At 40.4% G+C, this 17,683-nt stretch overlaps 1 protein-coding gene across 1 annotated transcript in view; it reads right to left on the reverse strand.

Annotated features, from left to right (window-relative positions):
- The window catches only part of RAB31 (RAB31, member RAS oncogene family), a 60,632-nt gene that overhangs the window by 16,669 nt on the left and 26,280 nt on the right, over positions 1-17,683 (reverse strand). Inside the window, exons 2-5 of the mRNA XM_082278270.1 lie at positions 16,932-17,011; positions 14,744-14,825; positions 4,566-4,637; positions 2,591-2,697 (exon numbers count right to left, since the gene is read on the reverse strand). Coding sequence (XP_082134396.1) covers positions 2,591-2,697; positions 4,566-4,637; positions 14,744-14,825; positions 16,932-17,011 — 341 coding nt within the window. The remainder of the gene's footprint in view (positions 1-2,590; positions 2,698-4,565; positions 4,638-14,743; positions 14,826-16,931; positions 17,012-17,683) is intronic.

The following is a 17,683-nucleotide window of genomic DNA, read 5'->3' on the forward strand; positions in this document are numbered from 1 at the left end:
TGAGAGGGAAGGGTGTTGTAGGGATGTTGTTGTGCCAAAGGATTTACAGAAGTCCAGATAAATCATGGAATAAAGAAATATTATGGATGCATAGAGTGAAGATCTGAGCACAAAATTCTCCTGAATACTCTTAACCAAGGATCTGTAGAAATTCCTTCGAAGTGGAGAAGAAATTTACTTCAACAGAGCACCAAGAATTGCTGATAGCCTATTAACAACATCAAGGAAAAGCAGTGTGACCCCTAAGTGTTCCAAATACATCTTGGCAGCTCAAAATCAAATTCTAGATGCTAAACAGGGAGGGTAACACAGTCAATAATTATGAGAAATACATTCATTCCTACTTACATTATCTCTTACACTAACAGAGATGGCAGAATCAAACCAACTTGAACTGGGTCAGCTTGACCTGTTTTGCATCTATTCACATTGGTCTTAAAAGCAGCTGTCTCTCTGATATCCAGCAAAACATCTGCCAAAAGCTCTACAAAACCAAGAGGAGACGCCAAAAATTCATACAAACAGCAGCTTGCTCTTGTGTGCTCACATCATCTTATTTTTAAATTCTCTGTGCCTAAAGGCATGTGTATTTTCTACTCATTGGAAACAATCTGATAAATTGGTGACAAGTTTCACCTAAAACCATTTTTACTGAAGTAAATCTGAAGGCATAAAGCAGACAGAGAATGCATACAGCTGCATGCACTGCATAAATCAGATTTCTGGAAGAATTGTGAAAATACATCACATATGAGATAGTCTACTCTCTATTTTTCCACCAAAATCTCTTTAGCTGGACATCACTGGATAAGTTCAGAAAGAAAAAAGATTGGGGGGATGCAGACAGAACAACTGCACAAAAAAATATTGCCAAAACTATTCATAATTATGGGGAGAAAAAAAGTCCTCTCCCATAAAAACCAAAAAGATTAAGAGACATTAGCTCATGGAGTATAATGAGGACCATTCACACAGCAAAAACAATCTGTGCAAAGAAGAACTACACTGGCTGAACAGGAGCAAGAACTGGATGATCAGCAATCAGTAACTACAGATAGCGGTTGATATTAACACGGTGGGAAGATCACAGATCCCAGTTGCTCTGTGAGGAACCCCAGTACTCTCACAACATTTCTGGGATGCAGGATTTTTTTGGTCTTCAACCTGCCTCTGGTGCAACAGCATTTAAGAGCTTGCTGTATGGCAAATACTTCCAAAAGCAGGAAGAGGGCTGGTTAGGGACTCATTTGCAATTGTTGCCATTTGTCACCGTCTCCGTAGGTATTACCCTTGAGTTAATCTGGCAACTGTATTGCTGGGATCACTTAAGCAATAAATTTAAAAGTGACTCTCAGAGCAACCAAAATGCCTGATTTGTGCTAACTGGCTTTTGGTTTTATTTTTATAATCATCCTTTCCTCTTTTTATCCTCCTTCGCATTTGGAAATTTTTGTCTTGTGGGACTCAGTTTCACCATGTTGACCAGCATATCACAACACCATGTAGGAAATGCCAATACATCTGTGTCCCTGATTCTTAGCCCAACAGAAACCAGAAGTCTTTCAGAATTAGGGCTTGTTCACTACTTACAGAAAGCAGTGGGCTGCAGCTTTGTGTTGGTTCACGTCTGACAGTGGCAGAGGGGAGAACAAAACAAAACCCACACAGGCCAAACCCTCATGTAGGCCTTGATTCAATAAAGCATTGCAGCACATACTTGAAGTTACACACATGCTCCAGAGCCCTGGTGAATCTGGGCCAAAGTAACGATAACAAAACACATGGGTACGTATTTGAACAACCATGAGAGCCTATGAGGTCATAAGGGGAAAGCATCAGATATGATCACCGAGTTTGTACTCACAGATGAAGCAAGAAATAATAGTCATGGACTGACACACAGAATCACTACTGTACAGCAGAATGTGCTTCCAGTTCCTGAAAGGATAAATGCAAATCCAAAATAGAGCTAACAAGCAGAAGAGTGATTCTAGCTTCACTCTCATTCCAAATAGTATTATCTCAGCTCTTCTGCAGGGGTGTGGATTCAACCCTCCCCTCTTTTTTTATCTAGGAGGTTCTTTGCTTCACACAGGTGACAAAAGTTTTATTTGAGGTTACTCTCCAAACAACCCCCAAGATACACCCTCTACATCCAGTATTATGAAACAGTTTCAGTTCTTGCAAATCACAAGTTCTCAGAGTTCTGTGATTAATATTTTTCTACCTCTTGCCCACCCTCTCAGCTTTACACTACAGGTTTTGTTCATCACTTAGTACATTCTGCACCTTCTAACTGAATGGAAGGAAGTAAGGAAAAAAAAAAGAGAACCCTTTTCCATTCCCAACGATTCAGCAGATAAAGGATGTAGAGATTGTACAAATACAGAGGAAAGGCAGTAAAAAGGAGGTTAAAAAAAGTACATAATTCAGGTTGTGCTGTTGTTGTTAAGGTTGTGCATTGCTAGAATCACTGATGTTATTATAGGTGGCCAAAATTATATACTATTATAACAAGGAAGCAAAATTGTTACCTGAAGGGAAGAAACAATATAGTTACTGCAATGAAAACAACAACAGCAAGTATTACCTGATATCAGAAAGATCACATTTGTTTCCAGCGATGGCCATTACAATGTTTTCAGGACCATGTTCTTTTAGTTCTTTCACCCATTTTTTCAAAGTATGAAATGAATCCTACATCAGAGAAATAACAAAGTAAGCTACCAGCACGCTTTCTGCCAAAGTATTTGCCTGTTTTTAAAGTGGAGGAGTACAGCTTTGACAGTATTAATGCAAAAATAATTATATAGATCACAAGACTAGAAGATCATTTATCTATCTATGCAATTTGCTTTTCAAGCTCTAGGCCATAAGACTTCTTCAAATTAATTCTTCAACTTGGATGCTCTCCTCTTTTCCCCTTCCACTCCTCCCCACTCCAAAGCAGCACCGAATATTAAGCTTCCAGTGATGAAGAAACTACCCCAGCTCATCCAGTAGCTCATTTCCTTCACTTTTAATGTGAGCTTCATTTGTCTAATTCACTTCTGTCCAGTGGCCTACCATCTCAACTACTGTCATATTTCTGGTAATATCCAGGAGAGCTTCCACAGTGATGCCCACCTCCCTACATTTCCAAATCTGTGATCTGGTAAACCTCAATTTACTCATTAGGAAACTGAAGAGAGAGGTTATGATTCACTCGGCTTTCTTCCCCTCCAAGCACAAAAATCAAACTCTCTCTGATGCTACCTACCTTTTAATAGTAATTTTTCTATTTCTTTACACTAGTGAAGTAGTAGGATTAAGATCACACTTCTTTCTGGATATTCTAATTATAATGCACAATTGAAATTATTACTGACAAAGCGAGCTCCCAAATATATTGTAAATAATTTTTTCCCCTTCAGAAATGCACGTGACAGTTGTGTCTAAATCAGCAATAGCTGCACCAGTATCACAGAAGGTAGAGCCGAATTTTTGGGGGAAAAAAAATCCATTCTGCTTTAATGATTAACACTGAATATTAAGCATCAAAAAGTGAAATGCAAATTGACCTTCCTCTCCTATTTCCTCCTCTTTATCCTGAGAGCTGTTGCATATAAGCTTGGAGAAAGGCTGGCAAAACAAAATTTCATTCTTACAATATATTACAAGATCAGCTGTAAGATATTTAAATCAAAAGTATCAATTCATCACGATTCACTCCTCCTCACCTTTCCTGGCACATTAGCAGTGGAGAACAGCACTGCTGCACAACAGTGACCACCACCAGCAGTGACAGATCATTACACTAATGCACTGGGGAACCAAACCAGCCCTCTCAACTTAGCAGTAAATAATGCAATTGGCAAGAAAGGAATAAAATGCTAGGGAACTGTCCTGGCCATCCATCCATTAGCACTGTCTCTAACTCAGCTACATCAGCAGGGGGTTCTTCCAAAAGCAGTGAAAGAGGCATTCAGCTGGAATCTCCTAGCCTTCTCTGCCTGAGAAATGAGCCAGAGAAGTTAGGGATCTAAAAATACAATTTTCATTCCAAATTAATAATGTTGAGATAAAAGGTCAGAGACTCATTATTTCATTACCAGTTTCAAAATTAAGACACGATGCCTGCAATACAAACATGAAATTAATATGCTTAGATAAAAATAATTAGTTTTAAAATCAGTAATATGCAAATAATTTCTGCTCAGCTGATAAAGCTAAGAGGTGCTTTTTGTAGGAAAAATTCAACTCCACACAGAGAACATAGGTGGTGGTGGTGGTGGTGGTAGGGGGTGTTGCAGGATGTTAATCCTGTCTACTTAGCCAGAAGAAACCCAAAGAAACATTAACAAAATGCACTGCCCAACCTTTTGTCTACATGAAGTTGAAACAACACAGAAGCAGGACTTTTTATTTAATGTTTTAAGGCAGTTGGACACCTCCACCCAGATCTACATAAACAACCAAAGCGTATACACCCCATACAGATTAAATTCTGCAGTTGTGGGGTTTAACTCCAGCTCAGGCCCAAATAGAGAAGTTAACACAGGCACAAAGCATCCCAAAGGTCTTACCTGTTTGGTGATATCATACACTATCACGGCTGCTGCTGAACCTCGGTAGTACATTGGAGCCAAGGAATGAAACTGTTAAAACATAAACCCCCAAGAGAAAGTATCATTAATAAATCAGAACTATCACAGGCTTTGCCAGGTTACAAAGACTTGCCATGGCAGGACCACCCACCTTCTTTCATTCCATGGAGAACAGACCTTATCAGTGGTCACCCATTCTCTAATTTTCCTTAAACACAAAGAAAGCAGAGCTCCTTTATCTTCTGCTGTTCTTCATCCCACTGAATTTATGCAACCAGCACTTACTGGTTCAGTGCATCATTTCCACTACAGGGCATGAACTCTGAGGACAAGTTTTGACAGAAAGATCACCTACGCTTGGGAGCATAGGGACCCTTTCCTGTGGCAAACTACAGTCTTGCTTTGTAGATCTAAGACTGGATTCAGCTTGTGTTTGAATTTTATAAAGCATTGCAAATGACTTGGATAAAATTAACTTGCCAGAAAAATCTGAACACCTGTCTTGTTTACCTAGCCTATACTACGGCAGATATTTCAAAAAACACGGATTTCTGCAGTTACTCTTCAGCTTTTTGTTTCAAGGAAAACATTCTTCAGGGAAAACACCCCAAGAAATAAGTATGTTTGTTATAACAACCGAAGAACAGCATAATTTTCATAATTTACCAATGACTAAGCGGCTGATTTAGAATTTCAGTTTACAATTACCATTAGAGAAAGGAAGTAAAAAAAGTCTTTCTGCTGATTCAACTAAGCTTAGTCTCAAACAAACCAAAAATAATCTTTCTCGGAAAATGCATTCAGTGTCACGATGCTCGCATAGCCATTTTGTAATTTTTGGGGGGAAAAGTTATCTGCAAAAGCGGCATATTAAGCTGCAGCTAATAACCGAGGTCAGCTCCTGAATCAAATACATTATTAGGGCAGGGTCTGAACTTCACTGCCCAGCAAACATGCACGGATCCACGTGTTACAACACTGCAAACCTCTGCACATTTACTGGACACATCTTTTTCCTAGAACTGTACCTACTGACTGAGCATTTAGACTTTTAGCAGCCTCCACATTTCTTGCTGTTTCACGTGCAATGTGTCAGGCAATTTATTTGCCATGCTGGTTCACTTGCCCATTTGCAAGCTATTTATCACAGATCACGCACACCAGCTCAAGGTCGGCGCTTTCTTTTATAACAGTATGGATGCACAGCAGCAGTGACAGATGGTCAAGTGCTGAAGTGTTTTGGGGAGCGAGGCAGGTGGGAGAGCTCATTAATAAGAGAAAACAGCAGGAAAGAGGATGAGAAAAGAAAGAGGAATCAGTCGAGAAGCGTGGTCTGAAGAAATGGGATCAGCCAAGATCCTGAGGGAGTTGGGTAGACGTGTGCTTTCTGGGGTTTTAGTGTGTAGCTTTATTACTTGCATGCTTAATGCAATAAATACTTTCCAGAATTTTTAGGCTCCTAAATCATGACAGAAATTTTCAGTATGTTAGAACAGAACAGACCAGTTCAGTTGAAATGGATCTACAACAATCATGTAGACCAATTACCTGATCAATTCAGGGCAGGCCAAAAGTTAAAGCATCTTGCTAAGGGCATTGTCCAAATGCTTCTTAAACACTGACAAACTTTGGGCATCACTTCAGATAACAAGAAGGGCTTTTTCAAGTATGTTAACAGCATAGGAGGCCTAAAGAAAACATTGCATCACTACTTGTTTCATGATCACTGTGGCCAAGGCATCCCACCTACTGTCACATTCCCCAAGTCCTTCCTAACCACAAACAAGTCTAGGAGGGCACCTTGCCTGGTTGGTTCACTGAGTGCCAGTGCCTACACCAACAAACTTCAAGAACTTCCAAGACCTTCTTCTCAGCATAAGGGTTGCATTAAAGTAGCCTGAAAGTCAGGAACCTTAACTGTGGAGGGTACATCTGACCCTTCATGGTCACTCCTCCCAGTCTGTCAACTCCTGGAAAAAAACATACACACCCTAGATACATGCTGATTTGGTCTTAATCTAGATTACATTTTAATCTAGATTACACAGTATTCATGAATTTACAAGGAGCTCTCAGATAACAGTAACCACTTCACAGGAACCATGCAGTTAAACTCACATACTCCAAATTCCTTCAAGACTGGACCTGAAAGCACACTGAGAACCTGTACATCATCTTGGGAATTTCTCTCCCTTTCTTCTGACCAGCTGACAAGAATACTTCCCTTAATAGCTGTTTCACTGAAGAATATTTGCAGTGTTAGGCCCAGAAAGCAAAAATAAAAGTAATTTAAAACAAACAAAACAAACAAAAAAATGCCCTTTGTCATTCTTTTATACAGGCTAATAAACAAACATGACAACACACTATGTCCCAGTCACAAGAAATCACTGTTTTCTACAAGAAAACAGGAAAAGCCTCTTTGAAACACTGAATTAATCAAGAGGGACTGAAAAATTTTAACTGCACGAGTTTCATGATCTAATGATAGACTCTTAACAAATGTGCCTTATGAACATGAATTTTCCAATATCATGCAAATAAATATGTTTAATTTTTCTTTTAAATCAGTGCCCAAAAGCAAAGTCCTCTTGAACATTCTTCTGGCCTAATTAATTGGAAAAAGAGAGTCACATCAAATTAATTAAAGGAATACAAAATACTAATCTGCACATTTTTCACCTGCCAAGGACCAAATGTGGGACAGATGCCCAAAACAAGTGACACACAAAAAAACAGCTCACAAAATTAAATCTCACGGGACTATCTTCTGTATTATAAATGACAATGTCTATAACCTTGATTTTATAGCTCAGTATTTCTGTATCCAGTAATTCCTAAGAAAATTAGGAGAAACAGGAGCAGTTTGAGATTTGGCATAAGAACAACTCTGCTTGAGAAGGGCCACCTAAAAATGCTCAGTCAGCCGCTCCCAGCTCTGCCACACGGACACTCAGGTTACAGCCCCAACTTTCCACAGAGCCAGCTGCTCCATAACCTGCAGCCAAGAGCAGCACTCTGGCAGATGCCACTCCTTCCTGCAGCCAGCAGCAGCTCACATCCCCTTGGGCCAACAAGAAAACACAGACCAGAAAGAGACGTTCATCAGCTCCCACCATCACAAATAATCACACTCCTAACCCATTTCAAAAGCTGATCAATGTTCTGCCTAAAATAATTAGGATTTTTTTTTCATTATACTGCTACAGGGATCATATTACTTTGAAAATTAATAACATTCTCAATTCCTAATTACTAAATTACTTGTCATTTGCTTGCACCTTGACTTAGTAAAATTAAGGGATCAATGCTTGCCTTTAGCTGAAATATTAATATAGAGTAGCAAGCTTGCAGATTTAATTTTGTGATTTGCTATACCAGGCTCTTCCACTCTGAGGATAATGTAAAAGGGAGAAATCAGGGTCTAACCACCTTTCCTTGTGCCTGGTCTGGCTTCCATTCATCTTTCCTGACTGCTGGTGACTAGGTTTGTATGCAGCATTATAGACATTGAACAGCTTTAACTGCATGTCCCCTAACACTTTTCTCATGGCCGTATCATACTCATATGATCACCCTTTAAAAAAAAATTAAAAACTCACCTACAACTTTACAGCATATATTTTTATTGGGAGCAAGAAATACAGAGCCTTGGTACTTACACTACCAAACTTCCTCTGCACTGCTTTTCACCTTCTAAGCACTGGGAACACCTCCCATCTCTGTATAATGAGTAAACTGCCATTAGCAGCTCACCTACTGTGGTAATTTAGAAGAGCTCATTCATGCCTCTCATTCAGTGTCCACCAAAAAAAGTTTTCCTATTTGCAAATACTGACCAACTGCATCACTCATTAGTCCCGTTTTGCTTTTGGAGAGGTTGGTAACAACTGGTGAGGCTGAGGTTGCTGAATTACACAGTACAACACAACTACCTACAACACAACTCAGGTTGTAGGGGTACATTTTCCAATCCAAGGGCCAGGCTGAAAGGACAACTCAAAATATAAATAAAAAACTTATTTTACCAAAGACATGCCAAAACCCAAAATCAATTACTTTACACAGACTTTCAGGACTCTCCTCCTTGGAGACACACAGTGTGCTCCATACCTACAGTCACCTGAATACAGGAGCAATGCTGATTGGGGTCAGAGCACTTTCTTTCTTGTGCTCCTCTAACAAAACATCCACTTTGCACCTGTGGTTCATCATCTCTGACACTAAGGAAGAAGTGAGGCCACATGTCCATGATGAAATTTCCGCTGAAAGCAGATAACCTTTTTCTCTAAGGGTCCAACTAGCAGCCTCCCAACCCTTTACAGCTGTAGAGCCCCATGATACAGAGAGCAAATTCAGTCTTATACGGTGCAAATGCAAGCTGAGCATAACCAGAGTTTCAGTGATTCCAGGAGTATTTTGAGATTCTGCAACCCCTCATCTGGCCATCTCAATGAAGTCAACAGAAGCTTTGCCCTTGCAAAGGACAGAAAGATGGAACAAAGCAGCCATTAAGGAATTTACCACCTATTTAAAAGCAGTGTAGTATTTTGCTTTCTGCTTCCTGTGCATCTCATAATGGAGGGGTGTATTTGGTCACAGCTAACACTTATCACATTTCCTCTTTACTAACATTAAAGAATGGGGAAGAAGGAAAACCGTCACGTCATACTTGGAAGAGAAAACCAAAATCAAGGGAGCACAGTGTAAATCACACCTGAGCTGTGGCAGTGGAAGTCTCTTAACCCTATCTAATGTAATGCTGATTTAGAAAGCAAAACAGAAGCCAAATAAATACAGAAATAAAAACTACCACGCCTGCTTGTTTATATACAGGCTGACAAATGCTGCTGAAGACAGTTGGGATTCATTCAATCTGCCAGGCACACCAGGGAACATTAATTCATGTCAGCAGCTCTTTGCACCATCCTGTGGTGCTACATCCCAGGACTGGCATACTGCTGCAGTAGGGCTGCCTCCCTCCAACTCCACAGCCAAGAGGGAAAAAAGCAAAAGCAAAACCAACAGCTACAACAACCACCTAACTCCTGTATTTGGTTGCTTTTACTATTCTAGACTGTAAAGAACATCACCTGCTCTTACTGCAAAAGGATTATAATTCTGCCTATAAGCACAGCTGGAAAGGATAAGGGTGCACAGACTGAGCAGAATCACACCAGTGCTCAGCAAGTGTTACACACTTCGAATTCAGCTATGATTTTCCTACACAGTGCCTTCTCAAGCACCTGCAGGTGCACAGCAGCACAAGATTTGCTTCCTGACAGCTGTGATCATTTGACTAAATTTCATTCCCTTTCCTAGGAAGCTGCTCTCTGACAACATACATTGCATCTGAGTGGCCTAGACCAAACCCCTTGGCTCCTCTCAAGGTCAGAGATCCTTACTATTACTCTTTCTTTATCTGGGTGCCACTAATGGCAAGGACAGCCACAGCCTCTGGGTCTGATACTTGCTGACATGTGCGGGCAGTGTCACAGCCCTGCAGCTTCCTTCCCCTTCCCATTACACGCACTCACACTTTCTGGACTCTTACCTTAAACATACATCAGTCCCCTCACTCAGCAGGCCACTCCCACCCCTCTGCAGGTGATTTTGGGTGTTCTGTTTCTCCTGCCCTCAGCCCATCCTGCCAGGCCACCCCCACAAAACCCCTTCAGTCCTGTCCCAAAACCCACCTGAAGTACACTTGCTCAAGTCTGTGCAGCTACATGCCCCACTCCTGTCACTTTCAAGGCAGTGGCTGCCAACAAACAGAAAACTGTGGTGGTGCAGAGGCAGAAGCAAAGGCAAAACCCAAAAGCATTAAACAGATTATCCTGAAACACAAGCTTCTGGAACAGGGAGGGATACAAAATTCCTGACATTCTCAGCTGGCAAAGAGCAAATGGGAAAAATGTTATGCATGAAAGCCACTTCCAGATACCATTTAGCATTTTAAAACTTTGAGTTGTTTTCCTTACATGACTGAAGGCTGGAAGTCCAGTTCTCAGGATTTAAAAGCAGAATAAATCAGGAAAGATCTGTCTGTCTCTGATCTACAGGTATTTTTTGCTAGTTAAATTGAAGATTAAATATATATAGATACATATAAAAGAGTGACCATTTTTTTTCCAATGTCTAAGAATTCTTCAACTGAAGATGGGAAAATCTCAACATTTTAGGTTAACCTTTTAAAGATATTTTAAATAAGCAAACAACAAACTTTTGCAACATCACAGAAGTGACCTGTGCTTAGCCCTTCTGAAGTTTACAGTCATTAAACAAAGGATGCAAAAGACACTACACCAAAACCATGACTCATTGTCAAGCTACACATGCTGCAAGTTTGCTGAAGCTTAAGAAAAAAACACATTTAAATGCATCCCTTAAATGATTTACCGTGCTTTATGCTCACTCTGAAAATAGTAAAAATAATATATTCTTGCTAGCTCTAATGCCACTTGTGCTCTCACACTACCAAATCACCTGTCAACATTTGCAGCACGCAAGAGGTAGCTCACTGCAGGGAGGTCCTCACACCACACACAGTGAACCACCCCCACTCTGACTGAGCTGTGGGAGACCATCAGAGCCACCCTTATAACACCACAGAGCAAAATTCAGGCTGCGTCTTGCCTGTGGAAATAATTAAGTCATTGATAGATGGTGTTGTGACACAGTCTCTGAATCACCAGGACAAATACTGCCACTCAGAAAAGAGGGAGCTATAAAGAGCTGTGGACATGTCATCAGTCAGCCTTTTCCTGGAAATGGAGAAGGTTAAAAACAAAAAAAGAAAAAGCTCACAGCTCAGGATAATTCTTATCGAGGTTTAAACTGGGCTCAAGTAATTGAGGCTTCTTCTATTAAATAAAATTAAAAGTCCCAGAGTTCAACAAAGTAAATTTTAAAAGGACAGAGATAAATTTTCTTGCCCTAGAAACATGGCCCTCAGACCCCTGCTTGCTACAATATTCCTCAGCTGGCAAAATGGAAAGCTGGCAGCCACCCAAGGTATTCAAACAAAGCATTGTAATTAGAAGCTACTTAGGGCACCATGAACCAAAATATATGCTAATAAAAATATCATTAACTAACTTGCAAGGAGACTCTTGTTAGGGGAGGGAATCTTTGCTAATAACAACATCATTGTTGAGCTTGTAAGTCCCTAAGTCTGTGGCAACAATTCAAAGCTAATGGGGAAAACGTGAGATAGGAGGGGAAAAAGTGACATTTGAGAAATACTGGTGTGGAGGGAAAGTGACTGTGAAGAAAAAAATAAAGAGAGTTGGTTGGATAGTACACCAACACAAAGCAACCAGGTCCACAGAGACCAGTACTTGGGCACAGAAGATAGGAGGATTTTGTGAAGTGTGCTGCCAGTTTGTTTATTTCTAGTCAAAAAAGAAAGGGAAAGAAAAAAAAAAACCAAGGTAAAAGGATTAAGAAGCTCTCTCTCCTTTTGTAATCAAGTACAATGTGAATTTTTCACCACAAGCCACATACCCCTCTCCAGGGTCTCCTCTTAAGAAGGACGCTCAGCATTCACCCCCACCAGGGATATGACAGAAATGCTTTCAATCCCCGTTTTCTGCTGTCTTATTGTCACTCTGCAGCACTGACCCCAAGCTAGCAGTTTCCCAGAGAAAATCACAAACAGGGAAGCAAAAACTCATTAAAAAGGACAAACTCATAAACGAGGATCATGGAAGTGCCATTTGTGTTGTTTCTGTCTGCCTGCTCTACCACAGTTAAAAGTTTGAGCTTCATTTTCATGGCATAAGTGAGGTTTCAGTTAAATCTCAGCCAGGGCTCTCCTGCTGTGAAGGCTCCACATCAGCACATAGACAGAGCTGGCACAGCTGGGGAAGCACAGAGCACCCCGACTCCAGAATAAGCACAAGCTTATGCCTGGCCTTGCATTCAGGAGAGCAAAGACAAATGAGGGCAATGTTGAAAGAGCAGGAAGTCCTAAACACTGCTCTCATCAGTACAGACTGACAAAACTGCCAGGCTTCAACAGTGGAACACAAAGCCTCAACAAAAACTGCAAAGAACAAGGGAAGGACAACTCTCAAAGCAGAAACAACACTCAGAAGACATTTATTAGCACACTGTGAAAACAGCAATAGGCCCAGAGGTTGGGATAGGCTGGAAATGTTGGGTCATCATTGCTGTTCAGAGGATAATGAGAAAGAATTTAACAGGGGGGAGACATTTGTTCTTGAAGAGCAGATCAGAAGGAGCAACACAAAACAAAGCAACCAAAAATCCCTGATTAAAGTAAGATATTGAGAAGCATCATGTGTTTAGCTGTAAAATGGGAAAGTTCTAGGACAGAGAACGACCTGAACCAGTATGGACCTCACCTTGGGAAACCTGTCTGCCTCTGTAGCTAGAACTCAACACCAATTAACTTTGTTTACTATATCACTCCATTTTGCTAGTCCTAGTGAAGGACTGGGAATACACTTTGCAAACATAGAATAAAAAGATGGTCCCTGGACTAATTCATGATTACTAATTAATGAAAACCCGTAACATGTCTTATCTGTAAGAGATTCTAAGCAATCTAACAGAGTTTGTGGTGTTCACTGCTCACTACTGGTTTGACACACTAAAAAAAAAAAAGAAAGGAGATGTTTGAAAAAAGATGACTCAAAAAAATTTGAGAGGAAACATTATGGACTAGTTGGGAAGGATAGATTTTGTGTCCAAGAGTCAGAGCTCAGTCCCAGATTTCCTGCCTCAAATGAGGCATTCAGTAAATGCAAATATTACTATTCACCTATTTTTAAAGGGCTTTGAGAGTCCTTAGACTATATAGGAAATTAGATGAATACTTTTATCAAAATTTAACTAACTGAGTTTTGTGTATAAAGTGCTAAAACGGAAAGAAAAAGCAAAGAGAGCAGGGCAGTAGAGGGAAAACGGAGAGAAAGCAAAGAAACTGAAACCATGGGAAAGAAAACTGAACTTTTGCTACCTCTTGCAATAATTAGTCAGTTATCAGCTCCAGACCATGCAGAAATGGAACAAACAAGATTCAAGGGAAGGAATTAGGCTACACTCCAAATAATGTTTTTCAAGGTCCATTTTCCCATCATAAATAACATACTGAATTGTGATGAGCCAACAGATTTCATCAGGGTCACTTTACCTCATGCTGTGCATTCTAAATAAAAGCACAAGCATTTCCTGCACTTAACAGCAAAAATCTTCTTTGCCCACAATACACATACAAGGTATGAAGAATACAGTAGGATGCATCAGGACTGACATCCCAGTTTGTATAAACATCTCCTTTTATCCCAACCTAATGTGAGCACACCTACATTTCCCTGTGAAGAGACACAGTGCCATTTCACAAGTTTGAAGATGTTTCAGGAGTGCACAAAAGTTTTTCCATTTCTCTCAAATTTCTCAAGGCAAAACATGGGCATATATTAAGAGAAACCTACAGCTCTACAGTCTATTACTGCATACTACTGCCACTGAGGCTGTTAAAAGAAAAAAAATGATCAGCCAGACTTACATACAGTCAAGATGAACTAATGCCCAAAAATCCATTCTGGCTTTTTTTTTTTTTTTTTTTTTAAGTCAAAGGAAAAGCTGCTTGATCTGAGCAATTCACTTCAGACACTCAAAAAACATCAAGACAAAAATCCAAAGCAGTTCAGGTTGCCAGTGGTAATTTCCAAAATAATAACAGGAGACAAAAGCCATGCCCCTATTCAATGTCCCAATCCAAGGCAACCCCGGAGTCACCACCTAAGTTCAGACCACCCTCAGCCCATGGGCTGGAAGTCAAAGCCTTTCCAATGCCAATGAGAGCTGCCACACACAAACCTGATGAAACCAGGGGAGAAATGGATGTTGCTGGGGCACTGCTCAAGCTGCCTTGGGGAAGGTGGCAGACAATTCACACCATGGTTTAGGGTTTTTTTTAGGTAAGTGGTATGGTCAGCCTGTCTCTGCATTCTCCCCATCCATGAAAAGGGAACCTACATGGTTGGTGCCTGCTGACCACCTGCATTGCAGAGCCTGGCAAAGATTCAGGAGGTTGATACTTACAAAGTCTTCTGAAGATGAAAGGCTTAGAAAAAGGACATCAGAGAGACCAGGATAATAAAAGCGTTCTGCAAACTGATACTCACCCGTTCCTGACCAGCTGTGTCCCAGATCAGAAATTTATGAAGCTCATTCCCACAGGGCACAGTTTTAGTCATGAAGGATGCTCTGAAAAGGAGAAAGAAAGAGAAATGTGTAACTTAACTGACACTATGAATATGTAACCTGTAGACTTTAGTAGACTTTAGTGAGTTCTGCTGGATTAGACTGCATATGGGGAAAACCCCAGAACCTTGATAAAATGCCTGCAGAAGTAGAAGTCTCCCTTTTCTCAGACAGGGCATATGCTACCTATAGATGTATTTTTTAAAAGAAGGGAAAAGTCTATGAAGTTCAGAGGGCACTTTGTTCATGGATCTAGGAACACAAATGCTCCTGCCATTTACATGTGGCTTCTGCTGCTTGTTAGCTCCATCTTCTTGGTGATATGAACCCAAGAAAAAGGCAACAGACAGCATCATGTGCCACTTCTCACTTTAACATATGAGACTGGATCACCAGGGAACAGAAAAGCCACCTGCTGGAGTGCACGTGGTAAACAAATGCAAGAAAGTTGTTTTCCCTTTCAACTGGGATGAATAAGTCTTTGTAGTTTCTTTTATTTTCCATAATGTCTATGTTTTCAAAGTTTTTTCTTTTATGAAAGGTTACAAATGTACAGGCTTTTCCTATATTACAGCAGTTCATTTGAAAGCTGGTAGGACTGCCAAACTCTGGCAGACTCCAATTGTTCCCATCCTATCTGGGTACTGCTGAACCATTTTTGTTGTGGTAACATTTTTCCTGGCCCATAAAGATGCATTTGATACAATGCACTGTTGTTACAAAAGCACCAAATGACATCAAATGACATGTGACTGAACAAAACACTTCCTGAGAATGATATACCAGAGTTCTCATATACAGCCATCTGCAAATTGCTTGAATTTAACAATGCTGCATTGCTTATGAAAATACTAAGGAGGAAAAAAAAAAAAAAGGCAGCATTTCTTTGGTTGTTTTCAGGGTGTGTTCTCTCAGTTGTCACTCTCCTTCTCAAACCAATAAGCAACACTTCACAGCTTCAAAAACAGGAACTTTATAGATCCACAGTGGTTACTCTTGATTGCAAGGATTATATATTTTAAATAGTTGAATAACTTGGAAGAAAAAAAAACCATGATCTGTGTAGATGAACAGTATCACCTGTGTGAACCTAGCCTTCACATTTTAATCTCCTAATGGAAAAAAAAATCCCTTTGGTTTTCATAATTATGATAACAGAGGAAAATTGTTTTCCAAATTGAGCTGAAGGCATTTACTTAGCAACAACAACTACTTGGGGAAAAGGGCTGCTAACAGTTTAGAAGTAAAAAAAAAAACCACTCAAGTTGCCATCAATTCCTTCACTGCAAACAAGTATCCTTCAGCCAGGAATTTTATTCATGACATGCTTCCTTTCTCTTTGTCCATTTTTCCCTATCCATTACATTCAGGAATCCAAAACTGTCCTGGAACTTCTACGTGCAGCTTCCAGCTGAGACTCCTCCATGCTCTGAAAGGCAGAGCTTCAGAAGGTACCATCCAACCCTCTGAACAACACAGCAACCAATACCAATCCTTCACAGATGACAGATCAGCCCTTTCCCCTCAAATTCCTCCTTTCTGTACATTCCATAGTAGCTTCCTTTCCCATAAGAGATCCATAACTTTAAAAATTTTCCAGGTCGCACTGGACTTGGAAGATTTGTCCCTAGGATACTAAAAGAAAAAAAAAACTGAATTAGAATCTACTACAGGACTATTGGGATTCTGATGGTCTGATATATGGAAGCTTAGTATTTTTTAAAGAAGCAGTATAAATTAATCATACTTAGTTTAAATTGCATTGTCCCTATTTTAAGAAAGGACAATGTGACACATCCTAAACTTAGACAGAAGCCCATCCATATGTGGAAACAGACACTGTCCATGTTCCAGCACAGCCTACCAGGGCACTCAAGGATACTTGAAGGGCTTCTCATGGTCTTCCTGCCATTACTCAGCTTCGGGATGACCTGATCATTGTGCAGATCACAGCTTCTTGGGTTGTGCGGTTTTGGTTTTTGTCTTGTCAAGAGCTTCCCACTTTGGACTGTTTTGGCTGTAGGACCTTAGGACTTAAATCACTCAAGGATCTGATTTGAAACCTCACTGACCAGTGAAATCTGAAGTGCTATTATGTATGGTACTTACCCAATAGTAGGACTAATATTATGATCAAAGTGGTCCTGGACAAACCGACAAACGATGCTCGATTTCCCAACCCCAGTATCCTGAAAATCAAAGAAAGCATGACAGTGAGTCATTAAGTCATATCTAGGAGACCCTAGATGTCAATACTTCACTTGATTATTTTCAAGAATTAATATTTGACTCTTTCTTCCTGTCTTGTGGCAAGCGGGGCACATCACACATTTCAGAAGAAAAGTGAGGACATGTCCTTTTCAAACATCAGCATTGTGAGTGAATATCCCTAGCCCTCTTCCCAGGACTCCCTTCTCTCCAAGCCTTCTATTGTATTGGGTGGATTTTATATTCCTGTTGCAAGGACTGCAGTCCATCCAGCATGGCCATTTGCTTGTACAAGCAAACCCCGTGCTTTCCAACACACGGCGCAGTACCCGCAGAGTCAGAGAAACAATCTCATTCAGGCCTGTTGCAAGGCCAGCCCAAGCAAGCTTCCGAAACAGACTAATAACACCAACATTTTAGCACTCTGACAGCACTGATTTAGTGGAAATAACCTTTTCATAGCAAGATGAACAAGCCCACTTGGTGGAAACTTTGCAGAAGCTTTGGGTGGTTTTGAAAAGGTAGGAATACAAAGATTTGGACCCCCAGGGATGTGTGGCTCTCCCTGTGCATCCCATGTTAGAGGACTGCAGTGAAAGAGCATTACTTTAAACACAACACAGCTTACTTTCTACACTGCAACATGGCAGGCT

The sequence above is a fragment of the Coloeus monedula genome, assembly GCF_965178545.1.
Source record: "Coloeus monedula genome assembly, chromosome: 1".
Classification (NCBI taxonomy): Eukaryota; Metazoa; Chordata; class Aves; order Passeriformes; family Corvidae; genus Coloeus; species Coloeus monedula.